The 15,346-nt window shown below is 42.1% G+C and overlaps 1 protein-coding gene across 5 annotated transcripts in view; it reads right to left on the bottom strand.

Annotated features, from left to right (window-relative positions):
* ANO6 (anoctamin 6) overlaps positions 1-15,346 on the bottom strand; it is a 230,075-nt gene extending 214,729 nt beyond the window's left edge. Inside the window, exon 1 of one of the 5 annotated variants that reach the window (XM_064284358.1) lies at positions 14,987-15,346. In XM_064284358.1, coding sequence (XP_064140428.1) covers positions 14,987-15,053 — 67 coding nt within the window. In that variant the 5' untranslated portion in view covers positions 15,054-15,346. The remainder of the gene's footprint in view (positions 1-14,986) is intronic. The other 4 variants (XM_064284355.1, XM_064284356.1, XM_064284357.1 and 1 more) reach the window with 4 other exon arrangements.

The raw sequence follows: 15,346 nt of genomic DNA on the forward strand, positions 1-15,346 counted from the left end.
ACTAACAACACACAGACACCAGAAGATAAGCTTGATAACAGGGATCTTCTAAAAATTAAACGCTGATCCTCGTCAAAACAGTAAAAAGAGAACCTACAGACTGAGAAAAAATTGGGGGCTATGACAAACCCAATAAGGTCTTATCTCTAAAATCTCTAGAAAAATCCAACATCTCTAAACAAAAAAAATAATAATCTAATTAAAAAATGGGCAAACGACATGAACAGTCCCTTCAACGAAGACATCTGGGCAGCTAACAGACACATGAGGAAATGCTGTGATCACCAGCCATTAGAGAAATGCAAATCAAAACTATAATAAGATACCATCTCACCTTGACATTACTGGCATGAATCAAAAAAGCAGAAAATAACAAATGTTGGAGAGGCTACTGGGAGACTGCTGATGGGAATGCAAAATGGTACGACCATTTTGGAAATTGATATGGTGCTTCCCTAAAAAACTAGAAATAGAAATACCATATAATCCAGCAATCCCAATCCTAGGAATATATCCTAGAGAAATAAGAGCCATCACATGAACAGACATATGTACACCCACGTTCACTGCAGTGTAGTTCACAATGACAAAAAGATGGAAACAATAGGTGCCCATCAATAGATGAATGGATGAACAAACTATGGTAGATACACCCAATGGAATACTATGCAACAACATAGAACAATGATGAATCTGCAAAGAATCTTAGAACATAGATGAATCTGGAGGGCATTATGCTGAATGAAATAAGTCAATCACAAAAGGACAAATATTGTATGAAGCCACTACTGTAAAAACTCATGAAAAGGTTTACATATAAAAAAAAAATAATCTGTGATGGTTACAAGGCAAGGCAGGGGTGAGGAGGGAAAAACCCTAAATAGACAATAGATAAGTGGTAACTTTGGTGAAGGGTAAGACAGTACACAAACTGGAGAAGCCAGCACAAGGCAAGGTTATGGAAGCTCCACAGACACATCCTAACTCCCTGAGGGACCAAACTACTGGGCCAAAGGCTGTGGGGACCATGGTCTCAGGAAAGAAAACCAAAATCACAAGGGAAAGATCAGTCTAAAGGACTAATGGACCAGAACTACCACAGCCTCCACCAGACTGAGTCCAGCACAACCAGATGGTGCCGGCTACCACCACTGACTGCTCTGAAAGGAATCATAACAGAGGGTCACAGACAGAGCTCGAGAAAAATGGAGAATATAATACTAACTCACACAAAAAAGGGACCAGACTTACTGGTCTGACAGAGGTTGGAGAAACCCCAAGAGCATGGCCCCCGTACACCCTTATAGCTCAGCAATGAAGTCACTCCAGGGGTTCACCCTTCAGCCAAAGATTAGACAGGCCCATAAAACAAGACAATTCTAAATGGGCACACCAGCCCAGGGGCAAGGAGGGGAAGGCAGGAGGGGACAGGAAAGTTGGTAATGGGGAACCCAAGGTTAAGAAGGGGAGAGTGTTGACATGTCATGGGAGTGGCAACCAATGTCACGAAATAATATGTGTATTAATTGTTTCATGAGAAACTAGTTTGCTCTGTAAACGTTCATCTAAAGTACAATAAAAAAGAAATTTAAAATAAAGTCCATATGATTAATATCAAGAACACTACTCTTTAGACCTTAATACAAAATACTTCATGATTTTACATTATTTGCTAGATCAAGAAATACTTCTGTTTCTTACACTTTTCCTTTAGTGTAAAGGCTATCAGTGTCACTTGATATTCCAGTATGAATCTTTACAATATATTCTCTTACCTTTCTTCTAAAATTGTACATACAAAGTGATGATACAATTCCTTTGTGAAATGCATCTACTGGAAAATCCAGTTTAAGTTACTCTAGTCACTTATATTTCTCCATTTTCAGTTACTTTAAAATGAATATGACTACTATTTATTCAAGTTCTACTATGTGCCAGTGTTGGTTCTATAACAGAATTCTCACCTTCCAGGTGGGAGACATGGGTTATTCCCAGTCACTGTACCTCAAGAGTAGCCACCACCTGTCAGTGGAGGCTTACATGTTGCTATGATGCTGAACAGGTTTCAGTAGAGCTTCCAGACTAAGACAAATGAGAAGAAAGGCCAGGTGATCTACTTTAGAAAAATCAGCCAATGAAAACCATATCAATCACAATAGTCCCATCACATTGTGCATGGGGTCACCACGAATTGGGGACTGACTCAACCGCAGCTAACAATAACAACCACTGCCACCATGTACCAGGAACTGTTCTTCATACTTTGAATATAAAATCTTGTAAAGTAAGTATCATTACTCCTTCTGTACTATTATTCCTTGCTGTTGTTATCAGCTGCCATAGAATCACCCCAACTCATGACGGCCCAATACACAACACAATGAAACGCTAATAAGTCCTACACCATCTCCATGATCAGTTGTGGACTGGGCCATTGTGAACCATAGGGTTTTGATTTTCAGAAGTAGATCACCAGGCCTCTCTTCCTAGTCCGTCTTAGTCTGGAAGCTCCACTGAAACCTGTTGGCCATCACAGTAGCACACAAGCCTCCACTGACAGACAGGTGGTCGCTGCGCATGATGTGCACTGGCAGGGAATCGAACTCAGGTCTCCAGCATGGAAGGCAAGAATTCTGCCACTGAACCACCACTGCTTCATTATTATCCCTACTACTGTATTTTTCTGACATGGAAATCAAGGCTCCAAAGTTACAAAAACCTGCCCAAGGATTGATCTATATCCAAAGCCCTTCCTTACCATACCACATAGCTCTTCAAGAGTTAATGCCGTTCATCCATTTACTCATCCATTCAGATGGGTAAAATTTGCTGAGCAGGCACTATGCTGCTCACTGAAGTGACAGTTCTCAAGAAGGTCACAGTTCAATGAACTAGACAAAAAGTCACAATGAGCTGTATAAGTGAAAGGTATATCCTTAAAAGAAGGGTGAAACCTCTAATAAGAAGCCAAAGAGGTAAGCCTGAGTTACAATATAGATAACAAAAGCTATCCATAATATTTATAACAACAGCTCATATTTACAGTGGCCTTTTAGTGTATCAGACACCACACTAAGTATTTCGTATAAATTACCTCATTTATTTGACACAATCACTACATGAAGCAGGTTCTAATATTAGCCTTACTTTACAGAGGAGGAAACCAAGGATTAGGAAAGTTATATTATGTCACTCAAGTTCACACAATTAAAGAATGCCTGGACCAAGACTTGAAATAAAAAAAACCAAAACCAAATCCATTGCAGTCAAGTCGATTCCAACTCATAGTGACCCTGGACAGAGAACTGCAGTTTCCAAAGAGCACCTGGTGGATTTGAACTGCTGACTTTCTGGATAGCAGCCAAACTCTTAACCACGACACCACCAGGGTTTCTGACTTCAACTCACACCTGTCTATAACTAAAGTTTAAGTAGTGGTGGGCTCTATCTCTGTGCAGAACCACGTTAAGTTACCTGATAAGGATGCTGGGACAAAGGAGGGTTAAAGGACTTGGGAGAAGGGTACACAATCCGGGAGCAGGAAAAGACGCTGATGTGAGATAAACAAAAGAAACACAGGCCAGCAGGGAAGCCCACTTCTTCCTCGCCAGGGATGGCCACAGCACAACAGGATGTGAGTCCACAACCATAACCAAATTAAGATGAGGCTACCTATAACAGATGGCTGAAAGAACCTTCCAGAACAGGGAAGAGTCATCCTTTTCTTTTAGCCTCCATCATAATCTAATTCATTTCATCTTCAAATCCAAACCTCAAGAAAAGGTCACCTTCACCTGACCTCTACTACCTACACTTATCCCTATCGAGGGATTTAAGGGCGGGGTTTCCTCACTGAGGAGTGTAGGGAGACCAGGACCCTGCCTAGCCTCTGCTCCAGATCCAAGTTGATACAGATTTCCAAGGCACCTCCATAGCCCTCTGACAGTGGGTTTGGAATATGTCAAGGATAATGGGGTAGCTAAGCAGGCCTTCTCTCAGAGACTCAAGATAATCTCCAATTCTTTGGATTTGGGTGATGCAAACAGGTTAACATACTCAGTCACTAACCAAAAGGTTGAAAGTTTGAGTTCACCCAGTGATGTCTTGAAATAAAGTCCCGGTAATCTACTTCCAAAATATCAGCCATTAAAACCCCATGGAGTACAGTTCTACTCTGACATAGATGGGGTTACCATGAGTCAGAACTGACTCAATGGCAACTGGTTTTTTAAGGATTCATTTAGAGACACAATGGGCCAAAACCGATACTGCCTGTATACACAATGGTCAAAAACTAGGAAGGGAAAGTGGGAAGAATAAAAAAGTCAAGTAGGTTAACAACAGGTCAATGATCCCTGCTCTCACTTGTCTCCTCACCACCCTCCCTCCGCCAAATGGTGAACTCTGAATAATTACTCCATGCACCACATTTCCAGTAATAACAGCAGAATCATGGAGAACCCAGACCAATGAGAACATCATCATTAATATTTTTCTCCTTTATTCTCCTGTGACATTCTAAAGGCTTGCTTTGTAATAAACTATTCCCTCCTTGCTTAACTATCTTTTTCTGCATTTCTTGGGCATACAAGTACAAGGAGATGCAAAGAAGCATACATACTTTGATTAGAACTGCCTAACGACAATGGTCTTGGGAGAATGAGATAGGCTACAGCCAAATCCCTGATCCCAGGAAACCACTGATAGAATGGCTCCATCAATCCCTCCATTCATGAGTCACTCACCATGGTGTCAGTCTACTATGTGTCAGCCCCTAGGACCCTTCACTAAGATTGCCTGAAAGAGATTCTGCCTGACATAGGTTTCCTGCAATTGGGAGAACACTGCCAAGTCTGTCTGAAGATCTGAGAGTACAGGAAAAAATAAGAAAACACACTGACAATAAATTATCTCTTCGCAGAAACCACACATTGTTCTTCAACGTCTTTATCTTTAAATACATGTGTCTGTCACTGTCGTGATTACCTTTACCCTGACACCACACAGTTCTTGCATATGTATAACATTCTACAGAGTAATACAGGACAGACAGCAATGTCTGGGGGAAAGGACTTAAAGATCCTTGAGGTTAAGAGTGCTAACTCAAGGGTTGGAGGTTTGAGTCCACCCAAAGGCAGAAGTCTGGTGATCTACTACCAAAAAATAGGCCATGGGAAACACTATGGCGCGCAGCTCTCTTCTGACACATAAGGGGTTGACACGAGTCAGAATCAACTCGATGACAACTGGTTTGTTTTTTAGTGTTTTGTTGTTGTTGCCGTTTTGTTAAGGGTAAAAAGTAGCAGTTTCCATGACTTCTTTACAGAAAAGAACTTATATTATTACTACCACTCAGGAGTGTGTACTGAGTGAAAAGACACCATGCCGAACACTAAGCATACCACCTTGCATCCACCCAGCAGCCCCACAGGGCTGAGAAAACAGGCTCAGAGTCAGGGAAACCTGCCTCAGGTGGCACAATGCTAGGTGACAAAGCAGGCCATAAACTGAGGTCGTCTGACTGCAAAGCCTCCTCTCTCCTCCTTACTGTTCTGTATATAAGTGGCTAACTACCCTTTTACAGGCTCTTTTTTCTTTCTTTTAGTTATTTTATTGCCTGTCCTCTGTAGGGATTAATTTTCCCCCAAAAGAAGCCAAGAAGCACTCTCTTTAAAATCTCCTAGTCTTCTTTCTTTCTAAAGCAGCATCTAAGAGCAATGAATTTATACCCTATTTCTTTCATTTCTGTATCACTTAGAAAATGTGTTTTTTGTTGGCTAGTGGTTTTAAGGAAGAATATCTTACATTTTGCACAAAGTAAGCATTCAGGGCTTGTTAATACATAGCAGTAGAAGGATACAAAATGACACCATCAATGAATGCAATTATTTCAAGTTAATATTAATTATAACAAAACTTTGAAAACCATTGTAAGGGTCCAATGAGTTTTAGCTGTATGTATTAGATATTGCTTTTGTTTAGAATTTAGTGAGGAATAATTTTTCTTAAAAACTTGGCTCAAAGTAAGAAAAAGAATCATACTTAAGGTTGTGTCTATGTGATAGTAAAATGTCTGCATGACTCGAGAAAAAAGCAGTCATCATCTTGTCTCTGTAAAGCCAAAGGTTATTTTTCAAACATAGATAGAACGTCTGGAGAAATCATGAAAAATTCAACTACTCAAACACAATCTTAGCTTATATGAAACAAGCCTTATAAACAAGCCTATAATTTGCATAATTGTACTCTGTGAAAGAACATCTACTTACATGATTTTGACCTACAGCTAAAGTTCTGCCAATTTTAAAATAAAAATGATAGAAAAGAGAATTACAAAGGCAGATATCCTTTTTTTTCCAATTTATTTCAAGTATTCGTATTTCAAAATAATGTGGGAAATAGTAAAGGTTTGATGTCCTATAATGAAAACATTAAATATAAAAAGCAACATCTGTATCTCACAAAAGAATTTTTTTTTTTTTGGCTGCTGAATAACTTTATTGCAGCAAGTTCTTTCCATTAGTATTCAGACATGTAGCCAGGGCAGTAATAAATACCATGGCAGAGAAAAGTTGCCTATTAACCCTTCAACTTGTCTTCTCTGTGTGCGTTCCATCTGATATGTTTTGGCTGAATAGTATCTGAATTGCTTTCTGGTCCATGTCCAACATATTCTATTGTCGACATATTCATCTAGTATTCTTCAAACTGGTTGTTTCTTGGGATGGGTGCTAATTAAGTTTAGCTGCAGTATTGAAGAGCAAAACAAAACTGACAGAAAAGCAAAAAAAAAAAAAAACAAGACAAAACAAAAACAGCACAATATAAGACAATCATTTGATTGAGTTAAATTCCCACAGTCTATCTGTACATATGATTTACCAATCAGTCAAGCAGTACATTTCTTTGGTTGAAGACAACTGGAAATGGTGTTTTTCTGTTCTAAAACCAGACATTTTTACATAGACCCAGCCCTAAGTGTATCAGACCAAAAGCAGATAAAGCAACTTAAATCATATGGCAAGGAAAGCTTCCATTAAATCTAAAAAACAGCCCCTTAACAAATATTTATAAAGTATCTATTACGTGAAAAGCATTATGATATACAGGCTATGCGGTACAAAGGTGAACAAAACAGAGCATCTCTAAGAACACAAACTTTTTGTTAGAGTGTATCAAATCAGCTATAATACAAAGTATTAAAGTATGATAACAGCAGAAAGCCTAAAGTATTAGAGTGGAAACTTTTATTAAAATATTATCATTTTAATCTAACTTGCTACAAATTCAACTTTGAGAGTTCAATACCATCCTTTAACTCAAAGCTAGATTGTGGGATTCTTAATAGTACATTATAATTTCCCTTTAAGAATATCAGAATTTTAGTATCATCTCTGATGGTGATCTCCCTCGGAGCTTTTGGCCTAAATTTCTTGGTTTATAAAAGGAAAACATAATAATAAACATAGAGCTATCAACATATGTAACTGCTGCAACCCCTTGAGTAAACTAAAAGGGGGGTGTGGGTGTGACTACTCTTTTAAAGTTCATTAGTGTCAGATTCAAAGATTAATGAGTTATAAGAGGAGGCTCTGGAACCTTCTGGAAAGCAATTATTTGACTTGAGAGTTGGAACTTGGAAGACAAATCATGACTGTGGATTTGAAACTGAAAATAACAAAAGGCTTATGAAAAAGGGCAAAACTATGCTAAAATTGAAAGACTTTAAGAACAGTTTGCTTTGTTTTGTTTTTCAGCTGCCATCCCTCAACAGGGAATAGACCATTGACAATACCCTTGCTGCAATGAATATGGCAAGCATAGCATCAAGGTTTATTTTCTGAGACATCCAGAAGCATTTAGGAGTGTCCAGAACACTGGGCACTCGTCCCATTCCCTCACCTGCCCTCTCCATCCTCCAGAGTTGGATCAGGCATGCCTCTGTAGAGCTGTCCTCAAGTCCCCTAAGCAACCTTCCATGCTTTCTCCTTGGTACATCATTGTACCTGGTACATACCTTGATTACAGCATTAGTCACAGATTACTGTGATTACCTGTTCATAGTCTGTCTCCTTCCTAAATGGTGAGCTCCTGGAGGACAGGGACCCTGGAACTTAGCAGAGTGTCTGGTAAAATATGTGCACTCAGCATTTTTAGAACAGATGACTAAGAGAATCTCAAGGTATCACAGAAGAAGAGAATGCTACTAGCACCATGAAACCACTAAGCATTATGTTAATCAAAATAGTACTTAGTTCTTTAAACAATTATTTGGTAGGGTCCTACTGCATGCCAGGTGCCATTCTAGATACTAAGGATATAACCTAGAACTAAGCATACAAGACACCTACCTTCAGGGAGGTACATCTTAGAGGAGGGTAAGGAAAAGAAAGATAATTTTTTAAAAATTACAATAATGGAATGTCTACAACATTCGGACATTTTGTATGCCCTCTAGGGAACCCAAATGACATAATCCCAGTTCCCAAGACAGTTACAATCTAATTGCGGTGATAATAAATACCAAGATAATGATATAGGATGAGGTGCTAATTGTGTCGTCATCATCGATGTGTGCTGTTGAGTTGAAGCCAACTCATAGCAATCCTTTAGGACAGAGTAGAACTGCTCCATCGGGTTTCCTAGGCTGTAATCTTTGCAGAAGCAGGTGGCCAGGTCTTTTCTCCCACAGAATGGCTAGTGGGTTTGAACCAATGACCTTGCAGTTAGCAGCCAAGTGCCTAACCATCGCACCAGTAGGGCTGCTTGCTAATTGTGTGGAATAGAAAAATGAAAAAAAAAAAAGAAAAATGAAGGTGATAAGAATTCATTGGTGGGCACTTTGGATTAGGAGGATTAGTAATGGTTTCCTGGGTTTGTGATGGGAGGGGGGCTTCTGAGAAAAAGGATGTGAGGCTGGTATTACCAGGAAAGGGAATGGTCTGAGCCAAGTAAGAAAATTATAAGCCTTGTTGGAACAACAGAAAATTACTCCCCTCCTTAGTTAATGCCACCACTTTCCACCCAATCACCAAGCTCAAATCCACGAGTCATCCTGGACATTGCTGGAAGCAATGCGTCTCTGAGGCCTTACAGATGCCATGATTTTCTTAAGTTCTGAGACCCGCTCCTATCCATTGCCATGACCACTTGTGAGCATGTCTTTCTTTTTTTTTTAATAATATTTTCCTGTGTTTAAGGGGAAAGTTTACATAGCAAATTAGCTTCCCATTTAACAATCTCTACACCAATTTTCAATCCTATCATATGCATGCGAAAGCTGGATAATGAATAAGGAAGACTGAAGAAGAACTGACACCTTTGAGTTGTGGTGCTGGTGAAGAATATTGAATATACCATGGATTGCCAAAAGAATGAACAAATCCATCTTAGAAGAAGTACAACCAGAATGCTTCTTAGAAGCAAGGAATGGGAGACTGTGTCTTACAAACTTTGGACATGTTGTCAGGAGGGATCAGTCCCTGGAGAAGGACATCATGCTTGGCAAAGCACAGGGTCAGCAGAAAAGAGGAAGACGATCAACGAGGTGGACTGACACGGTGGCTGCAACAATGAGCTCAAGTATAAATAACGACTGTGAAGATAGCACAGGACCGGGCAGTGTTTCGTTCTGTTGTGCACAGGGTCACTATGAGTGGGAACCAACTCGACGGCACCTAACAACAACATACCAATTTGCACGCATTTCTGAACTCAACTACCGGGAAAGGCTTACCTCTACTATCTCCCTTATCCAACTTATTTTCCAACATGCTGCTGGGGAGATCTTTCCAAAACTGCTTTCTGATCTCTTCACTCCTTTCCTTAAAATCCTTCCATGGCTTCAAATCACATACAGGATTAAATCCAAAATCCTTAAAATGAATGTAAAATTCTTCAGAGTGTAGCCCCTCCCTGCCTTTCCAGCCTCATGGCAGCTCTCTTTAACTACAGGCAACTATTTGGAGCTCCCTGACTCCCCGTTTGGCCTCTATGCCACTGCCCCTCTCTAACCCTTCACAGCACCTGGCTCAACAATCTCCTCTGTGAAGCTCTCTCCCATCCTTCTCCCATGGTTATGTACAAACCTCAACGGTCGCACTTACTGCAAATGTCTGGTTCCAAGGAACTCTCTTCCTCATACTCAGGGGATGTTTTTCAGTTATTTTCAGTCTGCTAGCCCAAGGAGCCTAGGTGGTGTAAGTCGTTTGCGATTGGCTGCTAACCTAAAGGTTGGCTATTTGAACCCACCTGACCACTTCATGGAACAAAGGCCTGGTGACTGCTTCCATAATGATTACAACCATAAAAATCCTATGGAGCAGAGTTGTACTCTGTAACACATGGGGTCATCATGAGTCAAAATCAACTCAACAGTAATGGGTTTGATTTTGATTTAGCAACTGGCCCACTCCTAGCCCAGAACCTAACCCTGCACCTAGTACATAGGGATTGCTTAATTAATGTTGATGAAGCAAAGCTGGCGCTAGGACCACACTTGTGGGTGATTAAACGTGAAGTAGGAAACGCTGGCGGCACAGTGGTTAAGAGTTCAGCTGCTAACCAAAAGGTCGGCAGTTCAAATCCACCAGGCACTCCTTGGAAACCCTATGGGGCAGTCCAACTCTACCCTATAGGGTCGCTATGAGTTGGAATTGACTCAGTGGAAGTGAGTTTTTTTTTTTTTTTTGAAACATGAAGTAGGTAAAAAGGAGGCGGTGTAGGCAGAAACCAAACCAAACCCATTGCTCTCAGGTCAATTCCGTCTCACAGCGACCCAACAGGATAGAGAGAACTGCTCCATAGGGTTTCCAAGGAGCAGACCGTTGGGTTTGAATTACCATGGGAAGAAAAGTCTATGGAAAAATCTGACAGTGAAAAGAGAACCAATAAAAACACTTGAGAGTTACAGCTGTATAATTCTCTCATAGGTAAGACAATGGACTATGGTCTCTCCCACCCACCCCACTGACATGACAGTTAGCTGTGGGAATCAGAGAATAAGCTCAACCATTAAATCTGTTGCCATCAAATTGATTTTGACTATAGTGACCCTACAGGACAGAAAAGAACTGGCCCATTGGGGTTTCCAAGGCTGTAATCTCTTCAGAAGCAGACTACCAGATCTTTTTCCCACGGAGTGGCTGGTGGGTTCGAACTTCTAACCTTTCCGTTAGCAGCTGAGTACTTCACCACTGCACCACCAGGACTCCTCACTCAACCACTAACAGACTAGAAACCCAAGGAAAACAACCAACCAACTCACCAAAAACCTGTGAGTCCCCGATAGATAGCTAGCTCCCTTCGTTCCTTGGAACCACTTTTCATCTCTTGGAAACCCTGGTGGTATAGTGGTTAAGAGCTACAGCTGCTAAGCAAAAGGTCGGCAGTTCAAATCCACCAGGTGCTCCTTGGAAACCCTACGGGAGAGTTCTACTTTATCCTATAGGGTCGTTGTGAGTTGGAACTGACTCGATGGCAAGGGGTTTAGTTTTTTGGTTTTTCATCTCTTAGCAAAATTTGAACAACAGAGAAGACAAGACACAAAATAGCAATATTAACCCTAGTTTCTATATTTCTGGCTATAAAAGATGTTCCTATTACTTTCTACATCAACAGGAAGAGATGCTGAATTCAATTCCCTGGTGACTGGAGGGGAGGGGTGGGCCTGAGCGCAAAGCACACCAAGCAGGTTAGTGCACAGAACATGCCTTCCTGGGGCTTACAAGAACATGTGAGTTCCACCGGGCAACCAGGGTTACAAGCCGCAGATTTCCTGCCACGACTGCCTAGATGTAACTTCTGTGGTTGGTTGCCGAAGCTGATTTAAAAAATATGTGGCCTTTTGCAAAAATGCTCTCATGCCAACAGGATGCCTCTGGTTAGCAAACCTTTGGGTTTAACTTTTGGCCATGAGTTAAGCAGATAAGGAAAAGACATTCATGGTGAGAGAGTGATTTACCATCCTTGCTTCTGTGGACCTATTCATCTCAAACAAGGAGGCAACCCTTACACTTAAAGGTATTAAATATTGCTTAAAAAGTCAGAAGAAACCCACTGCTAAAGAGGCTTTAAATTCTAGTCAGCTAGAGGGCACACTTCTATTTATGTACATAAATAACCTCCATGATGTAACCAGGGAACATACCCAGTAAGAAAACTTTTTTTTCTGCCTCTTATAAATATAGCCCATGGTAACGTCTGATGCTTTATCCAAGTATTTGTAACAATGTAACTCTCCTCTTCTAAACTACAAAGTTAAAATTTATAGAGTGATTGCTGAGACATCTTTGTACCTGAGTAGGTTTTAAATTATTATACAACTACTGGTAGTGACAATCAAGTAACAGCTATTAACATATCCCTGCATTATGAAACCAGAGGCAGAGGTGAAAATCATAATCTTCATTTCATCAGAGTCTCCTCTCCCATAGTTGGAAATTATAATTCTGTTGTAAGAGGCTATACACCATTATCAGCCTATTTCTGATAACCTTTAAAAAAGGCTTATTACTTTACAATGACATAAGCTTTCCAATGGCATGGTAAAACATTTTCTCGATATAAAATCACTCAATCCACATTAAATTTGTATTTAAAAAAATTACTAAGACTTGTTTAGCTGATATTTGCAGCTTGACATAAAACATGTTGAGGTGACTCCCATACACCCTAAAAGAATAGGATCAGGTAGCCTCTGGAGGATGGGATGGGGAAGGAGTAGGAATAGAGATATTTGACTTTTTCTTAAACGTATTTAAACTGCTTGACTCTAGAGAACCAGCATGAATTACAACCATACTTAAAAATAAAAAGAGTTTATTGCCACACACTTAAGATGAATTTTATGATGCCTCATCAGGTAAGTACAGCCTAGACCAAATTAGTTTTCATTCTAAACTGAAATCTATTGATGGTACCGTGAAACAAACAAAGCTCATTGCCTCTTGTTTATTTCAATTTCCATTTGGGCTTTTACCCTTATTTACAAATACTCAATATAAACAGTGACACCTCGTCTTAACAGACAAGGATATTTTCCTATGAAACAGACTGTGCTAAATTTAGAATAATATTTTTAAAACTGCTCCTATGACCTATCCTTTTATGTAATCATTTACCACTAACCCCAAAAATCATTTACCACTAAATCCTAGTAAATAGTAGCACCACACATTATCTGACAGAGTGATCCAGTGGGAACATCGTTAATTTGCACAGGTCTTATAAGTCAAAAAATACGGGTCTGACTCCTACCTAGCTGTGAGAAGCTAGTCGGAGCAATCTCTGAGCTTCAGATATCTCTCCTGTAAAAGAACAGTAACACTATTTGCTCTTCATAAAGATGGATATCTGATAAATTGTTCTCAAATGACTAAAAGGTAGGGAAAGCTAAACCATGGACTGTAATCCCCTCTATTCAATGTGTCCCTGGTCAACGAGGAAGTTACCAAATTCTTCGGATTTAAAGGTTGCTGTTAGGTGCCATCAGCTCCGACTCAAAGCCACCCTATGTACAACAGAGCGAAACAAGGCCCGGTCCTGCGCCATCCTCATGATCGTTGCTGTGTTGGAACCGTTGTTACAGCAACTATGTCAATCCATCTGGTTGAGGGTCTTCCTCTTTTTCACCAACCCTCTACTTTACCAAGCATGATGTCTTTTTCCAGGAACTGGTCCCTACTGGTAACATACCCAAAATACCGCAGACAAGTCTCACCATCCTAGCTTCTAAGGAGCATTCTGGCTGTACTTCTTCCAAGACAGGTCCGTCCCTTCTTCTGGTGGTATATGATTGTAACTAGCAGTGCCGAAAATGTGAAAAGAAAAACCACAGCCAACTCCTAAAATTGTTACTTTTAAGTTATTACAGAAGAACAGGGCTTTAGGACTTGAGCAAAAATTGTTAGTTCTTAAAACCAACTTGACATTCTGAAGATTGATTCAGGGCTGAACAGAGACACAGCATGGTAATCGAATTGCTCGTCTTCTGGAGGAGGCCAGTATGTCATCATTCCCGGACAGTGTTCCCTTTAGAGACCTTGATTTTCTCCCTACTCCAATTATGTTTCCCTTCTCCTCCCCCCATGCTTTTGTTTCCTTTTCTTTTCTTTTTTTTTTTTTTATCGGAAACAACTCTCCCTCTGTTCCATCTACCACTTCTATGAATTTTTAAGTCCATCCAGAAATGGAACACCCAAGGCTTGCTCCTCAAGCTCCAGGGCCCTTCTGGAACTGAGTCCAGAACCAGTAGGAAATGCCCTGCGGTGCACCCAGCCCCAGCCTTTCCTCCTCCGACCACCTCCCTCGAGGGCTCTGCGGATGCAAAGTGGATCCTGTCCTTGTCCAAACCAAAACAAAAATCCAGAGCCCACAAATCAGTTCCCTGGGCTGCCCCACCCGGTCGGGCCCAATCCTGCCTCCATTCACTTTCACATTAAAGAGTATCCAAGTGGGTCACACCCCTGCTCTCCAAACCCAGACCATCGCTCCGAGCCCCGCCTACGGGCACGTCGCCTGTGTCCCGGTTCTCCCGGATCCCCAACAAGGGCTTGTTCCACACGGAGGAAATGACCCAAAAGTTGTTGCTTCTGAGTCAAGACTTCCGCATAGATGCGTCCCCATTCTATCGTGGTTCTTCCAAGGGCTACGTCCCTTGCCGGTCCCGAAATTTATCTGGAGCTCCTGCTCCTCCAGCCTCCCGGGCCGCCCGCCGTCCGGCGGCGCAGGAGGCTGAGCCGGGGACAGCCGGGTAGAAGGAGCGAGGCGCCGCTTTCCGGCCCCCAGACGGCCGCGGGCTTCCTTCCCATTCGCCCTCCCCGGGGCTGCGCTCCCCCCGGCCCGCAGGGGGTCCTGGGAGACCTCCCCGAGCCCAGTGCAGTGCCCACGCGCAATCCCCAAACTTCTCTACGCGTCAGCTCGGGCTTTCGGGTGGGAACGCGGCGACCCTCGCCCACCCCCCGCGCCCGGCGGACCCCTCACTCACCGATATCTCCATCCTCGTCGTCCTCCTCCTCCATTTCTAGCAAAGTGTCCCGGGTCATCACTTGCATGACCCCCCCCCCCCCCCGGAGGCGGCTCCAAACTTGGCGCGAAGTTAGGGGCTCCCGGGTTCCGGAACCAAGCCGCAGTCACGGGGGCCCGGGGCGGGGACGGCGGGGACGCGTCTAGCTCCCGGCTCAGACGCGGCTCTGCCCAGCCTGCGCTTCGGGAAGCCGTGCGGAGGCGGCCGCCTGCTCCAGCCCAGCGCCAAGGGCAACCACTCGCCACCGGAGCGGGACCCGGCCACTGAGCATGCCCAGTGAAAGAGACCAAGATTGCTGCGGAATGATTAAACTTCCCCCGG

The sequence above is a fragment of the Loxodonta africana genome, chromosome 4 (genome assembly GCF_030014295.1).
Source record: "Loxodonta africana isolate mLoxAfr1 chromosome 4, mLoxAfr1.hap2, whole genome shotgun sequence".
Taxonomy (NCBI): domain Eukaryota; kingdom Metazoa; phylum Chordata; class Mammalia; order Proboscidea; family Elephantidae; genus Loxodonta; species Loxodonta africana.